General features: G+C 34.5%; 1 protein-coding gene across 1 annotated transcript in view; it reads left to right on the top strand.

The window, feature by feature from the left end:
* Positions 1-17,027, top strand: part of LOC115232608 (carbonic anhydrase-related protein 10-like) — an 865,311-nt gene that overhangs the window by 302,240 nt on the left and 546,044 nt on the right. Inside the window, exon 2 of the mRNA XM_029802585.2 lies at positions 14,133-14,269. Coding sequence (XP_029658445.1) covers positions 14,267-14,269 — 3 coding nt within the window. The 5' untranslated portion in view covers positions 14,133-14,266. The remainder of the gene's footprint in view (positions 1-14,132; positions 14,270-17,027) is intronic.

The following is a 17,027-nucleotide window of genomic DNA, read 5'->3' as shown; positions in this document are numbered from 1 at the left end:
TGATGCAATTTGTGTAATTTTTTTACACGTCTACCTTGTATCAGTTCTGACGAAGATCGTTCATGTTGTTCAGTCAACTGAATTACATAATACTTTATTTCAAGCATGTAAGTGGCTAAACTTTCCACGGGTACATTTATTGTTAGCATAACTCCCAGCCAAAAGTAATATGATGCAGCATATTACAAGGCCGCAAATTTGGATTTCAGATAAACGTCGTGTGATGGAGTATGTATGAATTTCATATAATTTCCCTCATAATTTGAACCAAATTTGTAGATAGTGGCAACTGCCCAATATGCCACCCCAAAGGACTAAAGCAGGAGTCTCGTTGTTTAAATGTAAACTTATAAAACAAATCTGTCATACTGCGTTGCCGATGTCATCTATAGAAACGGTAAATACATGAATGACATTACGGGTAGATTTTTGTGATTTTCTTCTCACTCAGATTGACCGAGGAATAATAAAAAAAATCTCATGAGTCATTTATTATTTCCAGGTACATAGATTTTTGTGAATTTGGCTCCACGCAAAATCGAAAATAGTATAATGTCACATTTGAGAGGACAACGGCTTAAATTCAAGAAAATGAAGTACAGAATTGATTCATTTAGATTAAATATGAAATGAATTTCTGATTTCCAAATCCATAATATATACATACTAGCAGTATCGCCCGGCGTTGCTCGGGTTTGTAAGGGAAATAACTATAAAAGCATTTTTAGAGAGTTAATTCCCTTATATAAGCCGAGCAAAAATCATAAAAAATGCGGAAAAATGATGGTAATTTTTTTTAATCGTAGACTGATTGTAGACGCGCGCTAATACCCAGAAGGGCTCGATATTAATCACGACTATAAGATACCCGCTTTTGGTTAAACTGCACCGCAAAATGTGGGAGTAGTTAGGAATCTAAATCGGAGGAGACAGAGTCTCACACACACAACTTCAATTTTATATATAAAGATATATATATATATATATATATATATATATATATATATATATTTCAATGTTTGGTTAATCCAACAATATAAAAGCAAAACCAGAGTGGACCCTAGAGAGGAAGGCATTTCATCAGAGCCCACCTTTGTAATGTGTTTTAACAGGGCCGGTGATTTGGATGATGATATATGACCTTAGTCTGTCTGAATCGTGATTTAGACCGTCACCTAATAAATCTATGAGAAAAAGGCATTTTGGAATTGATAAATGTAAAATCAAAATCTAACTGAATCTGAAGTAACTCATCAGTCATACGTAAATATCAATTCTAAATGTAAATTCCCTTATTTGGATGGGTGTCTAAAGATATTTTGATATTCATTTGCAAAGAATGCACATAGAGAGGTGTTCTGAAAGTAATTAGGATTACTGTTGGATATATTGTGGAGTGATGAATAGTTGATAGAATGAAAACCATGAAGATAGCTAAAGATATAGCCAAACAATATGGCTGTGGTAAGGAAGATATCAACTATAGACATGCTATGTGATATGGTATACTTATATTTACTTCTCACCCTTAATCCAATTTTCCTCAAAATACTATGATTCTTTTCCAGTTCACCTAGAATGCCCAGAGCTTTGAGTTAAAATAAATGAAACCCGTCCTCTTCAACAAACGAAATAATACAAAGCCGTAGCGGGGTAAAAGTAAATCACAATTTTATAGAAAAATTCTAGTATGGAGGATGCACCTTCTCAGCATTTCTCAGTATTTGCTCTTGTCGTCCTGGGCAACACTACGAGCAGTATCCCTGTCAGTCTTCATCTCTACGAAGTACTTTCTCGTACGCTGTGTGTATGTGGCATGTGGCCGACCAACGAAAAGAACACGATATGCTTGAGCCAACTCAAAGAACCGAGCAACATGATCAGACCTTTTAAGCTGACGCTTCAGGATTATGCATAAGAAAGAATATCCTATTTTCTGAGTTAAGCCGTTGGTTCGATTCAAAATTGTACTAATGCTAAACCTATGAGCCTACGAATTCTCCCAAGTATGAACGGAGTTTAAGCGGTTCCTAAGGGCGAGCTAGCAGAAGCGTTAGCACACCAGGCGAAATGCTGTGCGGTACCTCGTCTGCCGTTACGTTGTGAGTTCAAATTCCGCCGAGGTCGACTGTGCCTTTCATCCTTTCGGGGTCGATAAATTAAGTACCAGTTACGCACTAGGGTCGATGTAATCGACATAATACCTATGTCTGTCCTTGTTTGTCCCCTCTATGTTTATCCCCATGTGGGTAATAAAGAAATAGGTTCCTAAGGGCCCTGACACTATACAAGTCTCGTAACTACAGAACAAGACAAGAAGGACCAGGGACACAAAGACCCGAAAATTTGTCCTCTTACTCAGATATCAGCAACCTCAAACATCTTTGTTTAATGAGTCTACATCTGCACCAGCACACTCAAATCACTTTAAGCTTTCGGTTTCATGGTAAATACTGCTATGGGTCATGCTGCGAAGTGATGAGGTCAGCAACGGCGACATTATCATCCTCAAGGAAGACAGATAGACGTGATGGATACACAACTGCCACTACTTCCTATACATTCTTAATCAATATAGGCGCAGGAGTGGCTGTGTGGTAAGTAGCTTGTTTACCAACCACATTGTTCCGGGTTCAGTTCCACTGCGTGGCACCTTGGGCAAATGTCTTCTACTATAGTCTCGGGCCGACCAAAGCCTTGTGAGTGGATTTGGTAGACGGAAACTGAAAGAAGCCCGTCGTATATGAATATATATATGTGTGTTTGTGTGTGTGTGTTTGTCCCCCTAGCATTGCTTGACAACCGATGATGGTGTGTTTATGTCCCTGTAACTTACCGGGGTTTACAAAGAATAAGTGCCGGGGTCGAGTTGCTCGATTAAAGGCGGTGCTCCAGCATGGCCGCAGTCAAATGACTGAAAGAAATAAAAGAGAGTAAAAGAGAATTTCAGTAATATCAACTCTTAGACAATTAGAAAGTTCATTACCATCAACTCCCACACAAGTCAAAACCTTGACAATAAAATCTCACCAAAAGTAAGTACCATCACTGTTAACATACGACTGCGAACTCTCACCACAACACCATCAAGTTCCACAGTTACTAACTAGTACCAACACTAACTATTATATCAGTAATACGGAAACGAAAACCACCTATTATGCTAAGTGGTCTTATCTAAGGATAGGATCGATTAAATACTACGTAGATTTCTTCCTAATAATAACTTTTAATTCTCCATCGTCATAAAAAGTTTATTCGGCGGATCAATTTTCTGTTTCTGGTTTCCTTTATCTCTTCTGTTATTTGTTTTTTATTAGGGTAAAAAAAACATTGCCTTTGTGATCTTCTCTCTGATTTAATATCTGAATAATTGTTTGTAATTGGTTCCTTCCATCTGTTGCTTTGAAGTGTTTGTCTTCTTTCTTAATCAATTTTATACACCAGTAAATGTTACAAATTTGTATTTAAAACAAAACATCATTTCAATCTTTTATATTTTTTTTTTCGTTTCCTAAGGCAAAATCATAATCAAATAAACTAATCCTCTATCACTGTGTTGACCAGTATCTCTAATATTAAAACAAAACCACAATCAGAGCACCATAATCATAGTAGTGCCAGTCACAGAGGGCGTATTTACATGGTCTCTTGGCATACTGGAAATAACAGCCAAACCCTGCAAATAGCATTTTACGATTTAGTAAAAAAGAATGCTGATTATGGATAATGTAACACTAGATATTCCTAGAAAGAAACAAAATAGGCTTGGTTGTTTCATTTGTAGTCTTGGTTTCCCTGAGTTAAACATCGAAAACAATGACAGCACATTCACACACGATCAATCAAAAATATTTTTTGTGTAGTTTTGAGAAATCCAATTCAGCAAATAAATCTTCTAGAACAACCAAGCTCATTTAACTTGTTAATCTGTCTAAAATAAAAATAAAAAAACGAACATCGACATCTTGTGCTCACGATATCTCCGTTCTCCTCTAAAAACATTTTCATGTACTTTACACCAACACGGTTCCCAAAAAATGAACGATTTCGACTTCCACCATTTACATACGTAAGACTGATTGCGACTACTTTTTGTACAAGAGAAAAAAAAATTTTGTAATAATTCCTGGGGATGGGGAATTAAAGTTGTACAATTGGGCATTTTACGAATTAGCGTTTCTGTTTAAGTGAATATGACAACAGAATCCGATTAAACTAAAGATTCTACTACACGTATTTTCAAATCAAATCAATATTGGTGGAAAGAGAAGCGTATCGTGACCAGGTAATGCGAAATAAAAACAATCTTTTAAAAAATCATTTACTTGGTTTTGCTATTTCGACACTAAAGGAAATTACTTCATATCTATATTTTATTATTCGTATCAGCGAATGAGACACTATGTAGTCTTGGAAGCAAGAAGATACACTTTCTAAGAGTACACCACATTCTTTGTAAAAGGGTCGCATTATATATTATAGTTTTACATTCCTCGAGTTTGAATAATAGACGCCCCAGCTAGAGTTGTTAACGGTCTCATGAGTTCTTCAGTAGTATGAATGACCTGGGACGAGCAAAGAAAAGAATCAGCTGTATTAAGTGAAATATATCACTTCGCATTATAATGCTCTATAATTTAAGATTATACAACTATCATAACATAGAGATGTTTAACGTATGGATATTTTGTAGATAACTTAATACTCACTGAATAGACATCAGTGTATATTTTTGGCAAATATCCGATATACATTCAAGTGAAGAAATTGGAAATCAGCAGAGTCTATTGCCAGAAAACAGGATGATAAAGCTTCTGAAATGCCTTATAAGCATAGATACAAACATGTGTGTGCTTGTGCGTGTATATATATATATAGAGGTCTATATATATATATATATATACATATATATACACATCTATGTATATATAAATAAATATATATATATATATATATATATATATATATATATATATATATATATATATATATATATATATAATATATATATATATACATGACATTAATACATTTTTAGATGAAGGAATTGAATTTCGTTTTGAGCAAAGGTTAAATATGTGGACTGTTAGAAGAAACAGGTAGTTACTGTTACTGCTCAGGTCATCCCTAGTCGTAATGTATTATAAATGTAATTTCAATCGTAAGCAACCCATTCTCTTTTTTTTTTGGTTTTTGTATTCAGGTGTAGTTTATATCAAGAGGTTCATTTTTATGTACCCTTTCTTTTCATTTTAATGGTGCAATGATTCATTTGAGGGAGAATTGGATACTATTTATAGCAAGTTGTTCGAATGAGTAAAACACCCTTTTTATTATCAGTACTAAGTATATTTCGACGCATATTTAAAATCATTTTATTTATGAATTCTGTTAATAATCTTATGTGCAGCTAAATATTCAAAATACTTATTTGCCTGACGTGCGCCTTATTGCACTGGTAACTGGTTTAATACAAAGTATGAAATATGCCAGTTTGTCTAAAATTTTCATGCAGAAACATCTCTAAATTCAGATATAGTGAGACATTTTTATTCAATGAATAATATAAAATATTATTCCTACTCTCTGTGATACCATATTACAAACCAATAATATATTTTTGTCAGAATAATGGAAGACTAATCATCAAATCAGGTCCTATACTCTCTTATTTTTTTATCAGGATTTGATACTGAGGCGTTAAAACATTTACTGAATAACTCATGCTAGAGATAACAGATAAAACTATCTTAAACTATTTTATATGTTTAACCAAACATTTATACGATAAAATACCAAAGAGATTAGCTTGAATTTTAGTTCTCCCAGATTATTCCATATATTAATTAAGTACCTATAATGTTTTGCTTCTATTAATTTACTGTCCGTACAGACGCCAGAAAAAAAGGTTTTTGTTTAAAGGAAACCACTCAATATAGTTGCTGTGACAATGAAAGCATCGACAGCAATGTTTTGTATCGCACTGCAGACAAATCATTAAAAAAAAACAATCGAACAAACAAATAACATAATAAAGCAAAATGTAATTTCTTCCTACTAATACTTCAATTTTTATTTGGCTGTATGCTGCAAAAGATTTAACATTATGATGAATGCGACTCGACTTTCATCTTAAATCGTACTTTATGAAAATCAATAATTAAACTAAAGGAAGTATTATTTAAATTCGACAGAATATAAATTTCATTAATAAATTAATTGAATCCCCTAAAGAGCAACGTCATGAGATCTTTAACTTTGCTCTCTGTTAACGTTTTCCTACCAATCGTCATAAGAATCACCATTGCCATGCAAAAACTAGGTTATATTGGTAATGATGTTTGGCTTTTTGAGCATTATCATCAGAATCACTACAACCACTACCATCACCACCACCACTACCACTACATTCATCATCATCATCATCATCATTACCACCACCACTGACACTACCACTACCTTCATCATCATCGCCATCATCACCATTTTTGTTTCCTTATGTAATTGTTTTATTATAATTTCATATACGCAGAACAAATTAGACTGTTAGACAAGAAAAAAATTTCCTAATATCGGACAACAATAAGTAAGCTTAGATGCCAATAATCCTCCGAAGTATCCCAGCTGTCCCTAATAACACTGTTTTCTGGAGCTATTATTATTATTATTATTATTATTGTTCTTTCATTGTTTTTGTTTTTCGTTTTTCCTCGGGTTCGATCACTTCCCTGGTTGGATCAGTATGGACAGCGGGTTACTACTAGTAATCATAGGTATCCACAAGTCTTTAGTAGCATTTCAAGTGCTTAGTATGGTCCTGATAATCCTTGCTGTCCCTGAGAGACAAACATTTTGCAGGGCATCCTATTCTAGTCTCTTACAGCCATGTCTATTCTTTTCTTACTGTTCCCAAACAACCATTTATTATAGTCACGACTTTCACAGTTTTCATACTCCAGGTTCTTCCCCTTTCAAATTTTAATGGATATATTTTCTTTTCCTTTTTGCTTTTCCTCCGCTTTCTTTCCAATCCTGGAATCAAACGGACATGATGGGTCTATTAGTAAGCAACTTCGCTTTTCCTCCTCTATAATTGTTATGTCCGGTCTATTATTTTCTAACTTCTCGTCCGTTTGAATAGAAAATCCCACAGTCTTAAATTTTTCCAGCTCCAGTAATTTTTCGACCCGATGATTGTAACATATATTTCTAGCTTCAAGTCCTCATATCTGGCAGAGTTTCCTTTGTAAAACATTTACAAAGAATGCCACTGTCTCGCTCCTACTTACACAGGCTCTACATTTTTCTGAGACTTTCTCTCCATATATATTTTTTCTTAAGTTGTTTGTTCTTATTGCTTGATCGTGGGCTGCTATGATTTGGGTTTCTGATTCTTTTTTAATTGCCCCTTTTTAACCAAGCGCTGAATTTCATTCCATATACTTCTTCAGTAGCTCTCCAGAACCATGCAGTGGTTTCTCTTCAATATGTCTGACATGCTCCTTGTGAATTTTATTCTTGTCCTTTTCCCCTATTACGTGATTCATCACATGTTCCCCACTCACTGTCTTTAGTAGGGTTTTTTTCAGTGCTGTACGGGGCTTTTTCTTTCAATCTGTAAACATTCTTTCTATTGCTATTTAGCCTCTTCAAATCTGGTCTCTACTCAATTGCAGTCAGTTGATATCAGCATTCGGACGGTGGGCTCCATACATTGTCAACGACTTTGTAGTTGTTTTTGTCAAGTTTCTTTAAATCGTATTTTATCCAGTCTATAATTCCAAATTTATACATGATTAAGGGTATTGCTCTTGAATAAATTGCTTCAATAAGATTTTTTATATTCTGCTTTGACTTCAATAATTTTCTCATTCTCCCTGTGTATTCCCTACTGGTAATTTGTTTCATTTCTTCATTTTTTATATTTCGTCTGCTTCCAATATTCCCAATACTTATACCACTGTCCGTTCTCAACCGCTCTCATTCTTTGCCCACTTAGCATTTCAATATGCCTTCTTTCAAATCTTCTTAGATTCATTTTCGAAATAGTTCCTTTTCTTGTCACAAATTCCACCATTTGAGAAAATGCGGATAGTATTTATGTATGTATGTCATTATTCAGTTGATTTCAAGATTTCTTGCCATTAGAGAAAGAACCGGTTTCTAACCGAGATCCAAATTTTCTTCATTGGAATTTCAACATCAGCAACAGGGTATTTTTGTATGTGTGTATGCATGTATGTATGTATGTACGCATGTCTGTCTGTCTGTATGTATGTATGTATGTACGCATGTCTGCTGTCTGTATGTATTTATGTATGTACGTATGCATGTATTTATGTATGTATGTATGCATGCATGTATGTATGTATGTATGTATGTATGTATGTATGTATGTATGCAAGCATGTTATGAGCAGGTTTGTATGTTTCATGTATGTATTCTCATGCACAGAGTTACATATCTAGACATGCTCATATATATATTTAAATGATAAACTTGGAATTAGTTTTCTCCTTCTTTTTTTTTTGAGAAGGCTAATTTCTCAAGATTGGTATTTAGGCAGTGTGTTACATGTCCCAGGGCCTCAATAACTACAGATATAAACCTGAACTTGTAACCTGGATAGAGTAACTGCAGATTATTAACTTCTTTCCAATTTTTGAGTATATCATTCTTCATTTTAGTGTAATGCCCTACTTTTTCTACTTTTTGTTTTAGTTTCAATTAAACATCTTCTGCAAAGCTTACCTTCTCCTCATTGACACCTACAATATTGGGTAAAACTAATTTCTGACCAAACCTCCAATGTATATTTACCACAATCTGATCATGACTACAAGTTTTGCATTTGTTCTAACCTAAATCTAGAGACGCCTTGATTTATCACTCTGAATTTGGATGAGCAGTTTGACGAACGATCTCGTTCTTGTCCGATTTTAATTTTGGGCCTGTTTCTCCGGCAATCTTTTCCTCCAGCGATCTTTTCCTCCAGCGATCTTTTCCTCCAGCCATTTACTTTGCTTTGCCATAACGTAGCTCATTTGCATTTTTGAAAAATGGCCGGAAAAAGCTTTTATGTATCAAAGTTTGACTTCTGTTTTCGCATTTTTCTCTTCATTTTGGGGATTTCTCTACTTTGTATAAATATGCATTCATTAAGAATCCTCAAGAAGTAGTCTTTTCTTTATCATCTAGATGGAAACCTAGACACGTTCTCACTCTCTCTGCTACGTTTCGGTACCAAGACTCGTTCTCTCTCTCTTTCTCTCTCACTCTGGCTCTCCCTCTCAGCTGTTTTCACTCATAGCCGATCTACATTACATTGTGGATGTATATTCCAGAGCTGCTTCCTCGTTAAAATCTTCAATTTATTATTACTGCATTCAATAATTTCGTCCACTCACTGCTTTCAAGTTGATTGCTTTTATGAAGTTAACATTCAATTTGGATTTTAAACTTTACTTAATCATCTATAATAATGGTTTTCTTAAAGATTCTTCTTCTTCTTCTTCTTCTTCTTCTTTCTTCTTCTTATTATTATTATTATTATTATTATTATTATTATTATTATTATATTATTATTATTATTATTATTATTATTATTATTATTATTATTATTATCATTGTTGTTATTATTATTATTATTATTATTATTATTTTATTATTATTATTGAGTGAGAGAGCAGTGCATGCCATCAAAGGTGACACTGGGGTAAAAATATACGAAGCTCAGTATACCCATCATGACTACCCGTCTGATAAGGGTACACCAGGCACATGCATCACAACCATATGTGCGCGACATGGTGGTCTCATATCAAGATAAACAACACATGATCTTGCAGGTGGGGCCCAGATAGAATTTTCTTGTGGTAGAGTAACCCATCCCGCTCAAAAAAAAGTCCTTGAATAAGGATTGTTTAAGGATGTTGAACGAATCACCTATGTTTCCAGAGTTGAACTATCCAAACCCTAAAGAATCCCTCTCAACACATGGCTATGATACTCCCCCACTACTTCTGCTCGTGATCAGAGATGCACACATCGTCAGCCACCAAGGGAATGCTCAACTGGTTATGTTCATAAGTCCGTGGTTAAGAGCGCGGCTACTAACCCCAAGATTCCGCTTTCGATTCCAGGCAGTGACTGAATGATAATAATAATAATAATAATAATAATAATAATAATATAATAATAAAATAATAATAATAATAATAATAATAACAACAACAACAACAACGACAACAACAACAACAACAACAGCAACAACAATATCAGCATCGAAAAATAGCTAAGGAATGAGAACCTAGGTTCGAAATTTCCCCAAGACACACGATGAAGGCTGGAGAGTATATCAACTGAAGCGTCGTTAACCGCAAACACGATGAGGACAAATATCCGTCAATTGTAAATAATGTAAATAATGTACATAATTCCTGAACTCTTAAATATAGAACCTTATTATTATTATTATTATTATTATTATTATTATTATTATTATTATTATTATTATTATTTGTCGTTGTTGTTGTTGCTGCTGCTGTTGTTTTTATTGTTATTGCTAAATGATCAAATCCCATTACTTCGGATATATTGTAACACAGTAAAAATTAAATTCTTAATTTAAAAGTGAAATATTCAAATTATTTAATTTTATTTAAAAACTAAATATATTCAAACGTTTGTGTAATTTATTGACTGTTTTAGCTTTGTAGTGTTTTCTGTTCCTCATCTTTACCCGCATGTTATATCTGCTAATAACTTGTCTATCTAGTGCCAGTCGTAAACTATGAGTATTTATGCGTTCTAAATTTGGGAGCGCGTTTTACACGCATAGGATTTCCGTGCTGATCCTGAACCAGTGTCCATAGCTACAGTAAGCCACAGCATATAATTATTTTGTAGACAGTTTATATATCATTTATAAATTAAATTATATTCGTATATTTCTGATGAGTAGCATATATCTAGGAAGAAGTAAGCAAGAAATATATTCGATTCATACTCACCTTCCACTCACCCTGTTTTCCTTTTAGAAGAAAGTTGATCTATATGAATTATCACAATACGGACACTTGTATTTTGCCTATGTTTACCAAATTTTATATTTGATTTTTTCTGCTTTTTTGAAGCTGCTGAATATTCCTCATTTAGATAGATTTCACTTTCTAGTGTTTAGTAATAAATTATTACTTAGATAATCATTTATTGTCAAATACAAATGACAAGACATTATTCCTTGAGAAATTTTCAGTTGCTAAATACAGTTAATATGGATGTGAATTTGAAATATTTTTTGTCGATGATATTGTTTGTGTAGTCGGTTAACTTTGAATAGATATTCGTTAAATATTCGTAGATACATTGATATAATTTCAGTGATATTCGGTTCAGCCATATTTACGTGGTATCAAACTACCGTGTTCGAGGTGCTAAATTCTGTGATTGGCTACTACATAATACCTATCCTCACATTACACTCCAAATGATCGTTCAATGATAATATTTCTAAAGCGGCGAGCTGGCAGAAACGTTAGCACGCCGGGCGAAATACATAGCGGTATTTCGTCCGCCGTTACGTTATGAGTTCAAATTCCGCCGAAGTCGATACACTAGGTACCAGTTACGCACTGGGGTCGATGTAATCGACTTAATCCCTTTGTCTGTCCTTGTTTCTCCCCTCTGTGTTTATCCCCTTGTGGTTAGTAAAGAAATAGGCATCCCGTCTGTCTTTACGTTCTGAGTTCAAATTCCGCCGAGCTCGACTTTGCTTTTCATCCATTCGGGATCGATAAGTTAAGTACCAGTTGCGTACTAATCGATCTAATCGACTGAACCCTCCCCAAAAATTTCGGGCGATGTGTCTAGAATAGAAAAGAATAATAATATTTCTGTGTAGTGTCGGAACATATAGCGATTACAGAAAATTATTTATTGGCAGATCAGTGTATCCGGTTTCCAACAGATGAGGAATAAAGAACAGAACTGTCGATTCTTCACTGCTTAACAATTCTTAACATTATTTACACCAATACAAAACATGTACATGAAAATATTTCCAACCAGAAGCCTGGAGAGACATTGCTTGTTATTGCATCTGGGCATTTATCATCATCATCATCATCATCATCATAATAATAATAATGATATTTTTACATTCTAATTTAGTTTGCAAGAATGCTATCGCGTCTCAATTCCAAAGTCCTTCACTCTGAGTAGCAGTTTTTGTGTTGTGTCAAGTGCCCCAATGACTAAAAATACCCAGATCTTTGGCTACGTCCTGATATTGAGGACAAGAACAAAAACCATTCTATTTTCGATGAATGACTTAAAACTTTATGGCAAACGCTTTGCAATAGTGGGCTTGAAGGCCTTGTACGTTCTGTGGATGCATTCAATGGTGACATCGGAATGGAGTGTGATTCTGAGAAGTCTGCAAAGAGTACTTCCAAGAAAGGGAAATTGATGAAGTCAAATTAAATCAAGTTCGATGTTGAAACAGTTATAAAACAATTGAGCAAGAGCAAAATTCTAAATACCTAAGTATAAATTGTTGTTCTGGCATTCAGCATGCATGCATCAAATAGAAGAGTACGAGAACTTCTGAAATCTTAGCTAAATGCACATAACAAGGTGCTAACAATAAATATTTTAGCAGATCCGCTTGTTACTTATACCTTCCAAATTTTGAACTGGTATAACAGTGAAAGGAAAATCATTGATAGAAAATTTGGCATAAGACTAAAAATGCATAATCCGCATGCAGGTGTGGGTTGTCTTCACTTCCTCAGAGCTCAGGGAGGTCGAGGTTTGCTCCAATTTGAAATTTCTTATAAAACCATTACGAATGGACGGGTCAAAATATAGTGAATCTTCTAACGACTTGATGCTAAGTTTCGTTAAAAATCGTGATGGACGTAAGAAGCTTCATTCTATCTTGAAGGTAAGCAAAAACTTGCTATTGATTTTATGAGTGATGACCTTGCTGGAGAGCCTGATGGAAACATAGCAAATATTCTTGCAAAGAAAGCAACATTAATGACAAAGAAAAACGCGTTTGAACAATTTGCTGGTAGGTGAGAACAGAAACCTCTGCTTATCAAATATGTAGCTTGTAGCAAACAAGATGTTGTTGACCAGAAGCACAGCCATCGGTGGCTGCGATACTCAGGGTCAAAAGCAGAAGGTGAAGAAGCTTCATGGAAGTTGCTCAAGATGAATGTGTATTAACCCGAAACCACAAAGGGAATATAATGAAAAGTGTAATAGATCCAAAGTGCCGATTCTGCAATGATGAGACAAAAACAGTGAACCACTTAATGTTTGGATGTGAAGTTTTAGTACCAGTAGAGCATAAACAAAGGCATGATGAAGTGGACCATTAAATAAACTGGTTGATATGTCGGTATTATTAAATGAAAACGTTGAAAAGTGGTGTGAGTGTCTACCGAGGCTGTAACTGAAACAGAAATTTTTATGATGTTTTGGGATTTTTCGGTATGTAGTGAGAGACCCATCAAACTTAATAAGAAGGATATTGTAGTAAAAGACCAAAATAAATAAAATCTGATTAATGATTGGATGAGTATCTCTTGTGATCATAATATTGTAATAAAAGAATTTTAGCAAGCTCAGACATTATTAAGATTTGCTCTTTGAAGTCGAAAGAATCTGGCATCTCAAGGTGGTTACTGAATACGACATAGCATTAATTCTCGATTTATAAAAAAATAATCTCCCGCAAACTAAGAGGAAAAGCAAACCAGCCACAAAAAATTTTAGGAAGTTGGAAAAATGTGATGAGAGCATTTCAAGAAATTGTTTCATAGACAAATTAAGATTCTTAGCACAAAATAAAATACTTTTATGATTCCTGGCTTCCAGCTACTGGCACGTTTCAGCCGAACTTCAGCCTCATTAGCACATTCCCGGTTGACATTCTAATCCACATTTCGCCACATTGTCGCAAAACATTTAGTTTCTGTACCTCATTTGTTTGTTTTCGTTCTTATTTGTGATATTCTACATGAATTTGCCCGTGGATGTTATACTTACTAATGATCAGAATATACTACAAAAAACAAAACTATTTTACTAATATTGTTAAATTTCTTCTCTTTATTTAGGGCCGAGCTTTTGGGGTCTTTTAAACCTGGAATGGAGTTTATGTAACAAAGGAAAAAATCAGTCACCAATTAATATAGATCCTGGTACGTTGCTCTATGATCCACAACTAGAAAATTTGAAGATTGACGGCAACATGGTAAGTGAAACATGCCTTTATATAATGAATAAGCGAAAGATTGTAATATAATCCAATTTCCAGCAAATTAACTACAAGGCGCCATGGATTGGAATCATAGCAAAATTATGTGATTTAATCACGTCAGAAATAAATATATGGCGTTTTATATCGGTATTGAAATGCTTTGTTAATTTCTTGTTCAAAAGACTTTCGGTTTCTAATCGAATGAATACAATGCAATAAAAAATTCTTTCAACTGTATGCAAATGTCAAAAGTAGCAGAAACCGTAGTGAGGCGGGAAACAGAATAACGACGAAACAATTTTATAATCTCCAATTTACTCTTTAGTAATTCTCTTTAGTTGCATTATAAACGGAGAAATGAACAGCGCATTAATGACCTATATATTCGAAGTGTTCTTTTTTCTTTTAACGATTGTTATTTGCTGTTACGGAACATGATATTGCACTAGTTTCGTTTTCATAAGGTTAAGCGTGTATATGAGCATATATTTAATCGCGGATAACAAACATGTATTCCAAGATTTTCTGATGACGATTTCAATTTAGGAGTAGACATTAATAAAGCGATCTGGAATTCTTCCTCGCTAGGAATTCCACTGCGTCAAAGAAAATTATCCACTCCCACGTCACTATACAGATCAACGCAAAAGCTTTAAGGGGTGTTGTAGACAAGCATATTTCGTCTTGCATTTTCGATTTGCTTTTAACTGGCATTTATCCTAGCAGTGTCCCATTCATGTTGTGTCGAAGGGTATCTTCTCCATCATTTGTGACACTCTTCCAGAGTATTCTACCTCGTACATATATACGCCACGATTTTTCATATTTCATTCAAGTAATTTTTCAGTTCTATATTTAAGAGATGAGGAATTATGTATATTATTATTATTCAGGTCACTGCCTGGAATCCAACTCGGAATCTTGGGGTTAGTAACCCGAAAGTTTAACCACTACGCCATATGCCCGTGGGCATAGCGGTTAAGTGTGAGGGCTACTAACCCCAAGTTAGTTCCGAGTTCGATTCCCGCAGTGGCCTGAGTAATAATAATAATAATAATAATAATAATAAGAAGAAGAAGAAGAAGAAGAAGAAGAAGAAGAAGAAGACGAAGAAGAAGATGATGAAGAAGAAGAAGAGAAGAGAAGACGAAGAAGAGGATGATGAAGAAGAAGAAAAGAAGAAGAGGATGAAGAAGAAGAAGAGAAGAAGAGAAGAAGAAGAGAAGAAGAAGAGAAGAAGAGAAGAAGAAGAGAAGAAGAAGAAGAGAAGAAGAAGAGAAGAAGAAGAAGAAGAAGAAGAAGAAGAAGAAGAAGAGAAGAAGAAGAAGAAGAAGAAGAAGAAGAAGAAGAAGAAGAAGAAGAAGAAGAAGAAGAAGAAGAAGAAGAAGAACATCGAAAAAATACCTTAGGAATGAGAACCAAGGTCCGAAATTTTTCCAAGACACCCGATGAAAGCTGAAGGGTATATAAGCCGAAACGTTGTTCTAACAACAAACAAGATGAGGACAAATATCCGTCAAATGTAAATAATGTAAATAACTTACGCAATTTTTCGTTTAACATTCTCATTAACGTCACGTTTTTACATTGGTGTTCTTTTATACAGGTGTGATTAATATACCTGTACGGCTTGTCATCGTCCACAACTGACATACTATGTCTAGTCCATCGAGGTGGGTGTTACTTAATCATGATTCCAGTGCAAGATATATTAGCATCCTACAGATGGGAGAATTGTCAGGTGTTGGACAGATGGAAGTGTTAGAATTCTCAGAAATATTTATTGATAAACTAGTGAAAATTTATTATAAATCTTGTATAAATTCTAATTAGTTCCATCACAACCACTTTATTGTATTTCATTGAACGTAAGCTTGACAAAATCTTTTGCTTTTATTGAAAGATGTTAATCTTACGTAACTGCTTTACAGGTGAGTGATGGTTAATGAATGTATGATAAATATAAAGAACATTTATTGGCACAGGAGTTCTCTGAGGTTAGAGAGTTTTCTTCCCAACCACATGGTGTCGGGTTCTGTCCCACTGCGTGTCACCATGGGCAAATGATTTGTATTATAACCCCACGCCGACGAGAGTGAATGGATTTGGTAGAAGGAAACTGAAAGAAGCCGGTTATATATATATATATATATATATATATATATACATACATATATGTGTGTTTGTTTGTGTGTGTGTGTGTAGATTTGTATATATGTTTGTTACCCTCCGCCACTTGCAACTGATGTCTTGTGTATGCTGACGAAACGTAACGCCTCGTTCAATGAGACACATAAAATAATAATCACACCGGGATCGATTTTATTCTACTAAACCCTTCAAAGTGGTACTCCAGCATTGCTGCATTCCGATGATTGAAAAAAAAAATTATGAATTGCTAAAGGGAAATGGTTAACGTTAATGCCAGAAGCATGCCAAATTCGAACCGGTTACATAGTCAACGATTAAATTCATTCTCAGGCCATTGCTAAAATCTTGTACTAAGCATTGGTAGAGTATGAAGCTTAAAATTCACTATTGTCCAGCTGATGATGGAGGCCTGTAAACTTCTACAAGCATTTCATGTGCCAAAGGATTCATCTCAATCGGTGCTTGATGTATGATTGAACAATAGCAGTGTTGTTCCCGAGGGTCATAAATTTAAACCTTGTAACAATGATGTATTCCATAATGGTCATCTTTAGTGTTGCCTTCAAACATGCTTTCATCTAAATTTATCACTTGTATTATT

Source organism: Octopus sinensis, linkage group LG2 (assembly GCF_006345805.1).
Source record: "Octopus sinensis linkage group LG2, ASM634580v1, whole genome shotgun sequence".
NCBI classification, from domain to species: Eukaryota; Metazoa; Mollusca; class Cephalopoda; order Octopoda; family Octopodidae; genus Octopus; species Octopus sinensis.
Note: the sequence above shows the minus strand (reverse complement) of the source record. Positions and strands in the feature narration are given on the sequence as shown.